At 37.5% G+C, this 3,964-nt stretch overlaps 1 protein-coding gene across 1 annotated transcript; it reads right to left on the bottom strand.

The window, feature by feature from the left end:
* Positions 1-373: 373 nt before the first annotated feature.
* Positions 374-2,299, bottom strand: vwde (von Willebrand factor D and EGF domains). Its single transcript, XM_042107536.1, has 5 exons — positions 1,744-2,299; positions 1,543-1,638; positions 1,334-1,438; positions 1,127-1,222; positions 374-584 (listed from the first exon to the last, which is right to left on the bottom strand). Exons 1-5 carry the CDS (start codon positions 1,979-1,981, stop codon positions 472-474), a joined length of 648 nt encoding a protein of 215 aa, XP_041963470.1. The 5' UTR covers positions 1,982-2,299; the 3' UTR covers positions 374-471.
* Positions 2,300-3,964: the final 1,665 nt, after the last annotated feature.

Genomic DNA, 3,964 nt, shown 5'->3' with positions numbered 1-3,964 from the left:
TGAAGCTAAAATGTTGCCGTATGCCAGGATTCATCAACATACACTGTCTTATTTTCAATCTGATGACATTTTGACATTGTTTCCAAATATACTACCTAAAAAATTTCATATCAAGAGGACAACTACAATACATGTTTTGCTGCTGCAAAGGTAACCTTGGTAAGTTTTAAATTGTTGCCTACTAGAACACTTAAAACACTTCATAAACAGTACATAATAGACACAAAACTACTCCGATTAACATACTTTTGCTCCTAAATGAAAGCTTAAATTCGTTATCATCCATAAAAAGGTTGTTTTAACTCCCGATCATTCCTTTAATAAGGATTTTAATATAACACAGATCAATCAGATGATTACTTCAAGACAAATATTTCTGTATTGGTTTGACAAAGGGAGTCTGCTTTATTTTCTGAAGGAGAGGCATTTAAACCAGTGTGGAGAGTCATAGGCTATACACAAAGGCAGAAATTAAAACAGCTTCTTCTTCTCTGTACACTGTAGCCCAGAATACGGAGCACGGCAGCGACATGTGTCCGGAGAAATACACTTCCCTCCATTCAGACATGGCTCTCTGCATACAGCTGCCAAAGAGAAATGATTAGACTGTTACTCTGTTTTCGTTAGTATCACGGTAAATCTTAAATAAGCGTAGTAAGCACAGAGGAGCTACAGTGTTTGTTAACCCCCTGTGCCTTTTTTGCCCCTCACATTTTACCTTCTCAGAGTCACGATAGCTGATCATGTTCCCACAGCCCATGATGTAAGAAGCCTCATATGTGATATATATCCTGATTTTTTTTTATCCAACAAATGGGGCCATATTTGCACCAGTGGGCGTGAATCAAGTACATTTTACACACATGTAAATCTCACATACATCCATGACAACACCCTATGACATTCAAGTACACTCCACATACCTGGAAAGATATATCAGTGTATCAGTTAAGATGCATTTATGTGAAAATTAGAAATTGTATAAGAATTTTAATTCCTAAATTAATTATAAGTTGTGTTTAATTTAGTCGAACAAACTAACATGTAATATTTTCCCATGAGAATTCTCATTCTGGTGCTATGATAAGAATATAATTATGTAATGCGGTGCAGTGGTAGCACTCACCCATGTGACAAGCACCACCAATCCAGCCCTCAGGACAGTTGCAGATTCCTGGAGCTACACAGCTGCCCCCATTTCTGCAACCTTGTGGACAGATTGCTGGGGGGGGGCAGAGAAACATTCCCATAATGCCAAACCACTGCCAATGTCTTTGATTGTAACCACTGCAATTGTTTTGTGTTCAAAATATTGTTCAAGATGTCAACAAACCTTCATGGCATCTGGTTCCAGTCCAGCTTGAGGGGCACAGACATTTTGTAACGCCATTCACTGCAATGCACTCACCGCCATTCCAGCAGCCCCCCTCACACAACACTGTGAAGTATACAGTTTAGCACATATTAACACTTCATAGATTACTGCTCACTGAGCATTTCATTTATTACAGGCATATATGAATACAGAGAATTACAGTTTACCCTTGTGACAGTATTTTCCTCCAAAGCCTTGAGGACATCGACATTTTCCTGGACGAATACATTCTCCCCCATTTTTACACTTTGGAAGACAACTTGCTACAATAGAATTATCCGTTTGTTAGTTTATCCATTGCAGACAGGAGTATGTCTTAATTTTGTATTGAATAATGCTCTTGTTGGAAAATAAAATATATACTTCACCATATTGACAGACACTTCCTTCATATCCTTTGGAGCAGAAGCATGTGTTGTTCCGAATACAGATGCCTGCATGCCTGCATGGTGGGTCACAGGTAGCTTTAGGGTCAAAAATGAAGGGAACAGAAACACCACGTGGAGTGTCAGACTTTCCTGAGCAGACCTTCATCAGCAGTGCCCCATAGATTAGGATTAGGGACAGCCTCATAAGGGTAGCTGTGGAGCAGGTTAAAAACACCATCCTCTACAGAGCCAAGAAAGACTATGTCGGAGACAAACTGTCGGAGATTTTTGCCAAATGCACCACTGCTGCAGTTGCTGTCCTAGTCCTGAATCTCCGCCCCTTGTGTTTCCCTCGAGAAACACCATGTGCAGATTCAATATAATGTTGGATGTGGAATGAATAACTTAATCATGTTAAAACTGCATGAAGGATGAGTTGCCATTTTGAACATTTTTTGTTTGATGTTGTTTTCACAACAATGTTCATAAGTGCACAATCAAAATACCTGAAATACACTTATCATTGTGCACACTGATCACCAACCCCTTTTATTGATCTTTCCTTATCATTTTTGTAATTCAATGCATATGTTGTTAATTTTTTTTCTCTCTCTTACATTACTACTATTATTTTAGTCTTTTTTGCACAGTTGTACCAGTCTCACATTTAACTGCAAGTCGTATACTGTTTATGTATGCAACAAATAAAATCACTTCAGAAAATTCTCAAACATTCTCATCACATGTTTGTGATCACTCCTCAAAGCATTTATCTATATAGATATAAATAAATAGATACGTAAATAAATATAAATCCTTTTCCTGAAACTGTTTGAAGTGCAAACTGTGTAGATGTTTTTGTTAGTACTTCTTTTTTGCCATTGCATACATGTCTGTCTACTACTGTATACTTGTCTGTAACATTTTCTTATCAAACCTAAAGTTACCGTAAACAGCAGACCAGTTCATTTGAAATATGACTGCAGACTGTAGGCCTCCAGAGGGTTCAGCATAACATACTAAATACTCAAGCAGTCCTTCCTCATGCAGGGCCCCTTTTCCAGATGAAGGGAAATAGCTTTACCAGATGTGCACAATATATCCTGTTTTTAACTTTTGATTTACTATCCACCTTGACCTAGTTTTCAAATAACTGCAGTAGGATTGTGGAAACTGTCTTTGTTCTCTATAATTTGGCATGATTCAGGAAGTAAATGACTTCATGTGGCAGTTATGGATACAAGTCTGCTAAGTGATCAAAAGAAAGGAAGAAGGATACTAAAGATGATTGGCCAATGTTGCATTTTTTTCCAGTATAGCCCAGAGGTGGCGAAGCTGCAGCTCTTTGCCTCGTAGCCAAAAGCTAAGCACAGATAGGAACACAGGCCGTTCTACTAAACCTTTGTCTTTTTGTAGCATAATCCTTCTGGTGACACTGTCAAGGTGGTATGCCAGACAGTGGTTGCATACAGCTTCAAACTTGGAAAATTCCCAAGAGTTTCCCAAAGCCACTGACCTTCACAAGTACGTAAAGGGTAGGCTAGTGAAGTGTCCCTTGGGCTAGTCAGTCCAAGAAGCAGACACATTTTCTTTTTGTTTATTTTTCTTCCCAAAAAATTAACTGAGCACTCAATGATCACATTGCTATCATATTAGTTGCATATCACTTGAACATTGCTCCTGCTAATGAGTCATTCAGTGATGGGGAATTTGGGATATGCCTCAGATATTGCTACACTCACTCCTGAAAATGATCATTTGTAGCATCTGCCAAGTGTCCCACTTTACAGTAATTTCCTTTGTATTATTGTGTATATATATATATATATATATATATATATATATATATATATATATATATATACAATATATATATATATATTATTGTATATAAGCTGCAGGACAGTTTTATGCAAGTAAAAAAAATAATAATAATACCATATTATTACACAGCCCTTCATAATGTAACTGTTATATAACTGTTCAGAATTCAGCTGCCCGGCTTCTTACTAAGACAAAGTACTGTAATCACATTACTCCTGTTTTAGCCTCACTTTACTGGCTCCCAGTAAGCTTTAGAATTGATTTTAAGATTCTTCTGATTACTTTTAAAGCTCTACATGGCCTGTCTCCCAACTACATATCTGATCTCCTAGTACCTTATACACCTGTGCGTACTTTAAGATCATCTGGTAGTGGTTTCCTAACTATTCCTAAGGTC

This window comes from Alosa sapidissima, chromosome 10 (assembly GCF_018492685.1).
Source record: "Alosa sapidissima isolate fAloSap1 chromosome 10, fAloSap1.pri, whole genome shotgun sequence".
Taxonomy (NCBI): Eukaryota; Metazoa; Chordata; class Actinopteri; order Clupeiformes; family Clupeidae; genus Alosa; species Alosa sapidissima.
Note: the sequence above shows the minus strand (reverse complement) of the source record. Positions and strands in the feature narration are given on the sequence as shown.

What these genes read in the sequence shown, in the direction of transcription:
- vwde (XM_042107536.1), bottom strand. Translation starts at nt 1,981, where the DNA reads ATGGTGTTTTTAACCTGCTCCACAGCTACCCTTATGAGGCTGTCCCTA. An exon ending in AGGAAAATACTGTCACAAGG is followed by an intron (nt 1,439 to 1,542) that starts GTAAACTGTAAT and finishes TATACTTCACAG; the next exon opens with TGTTGTGTGAGGGGGGCTGC. An exon ending in TGGAACCAGATGCCATGAAG is followed by an intron (nt 1,223 to 1,333) that starts GTTTGTTGACAT and finishes GCCCCCCCCCAG; the next exon opens with CAATCTGTCCACAAGGTTGC.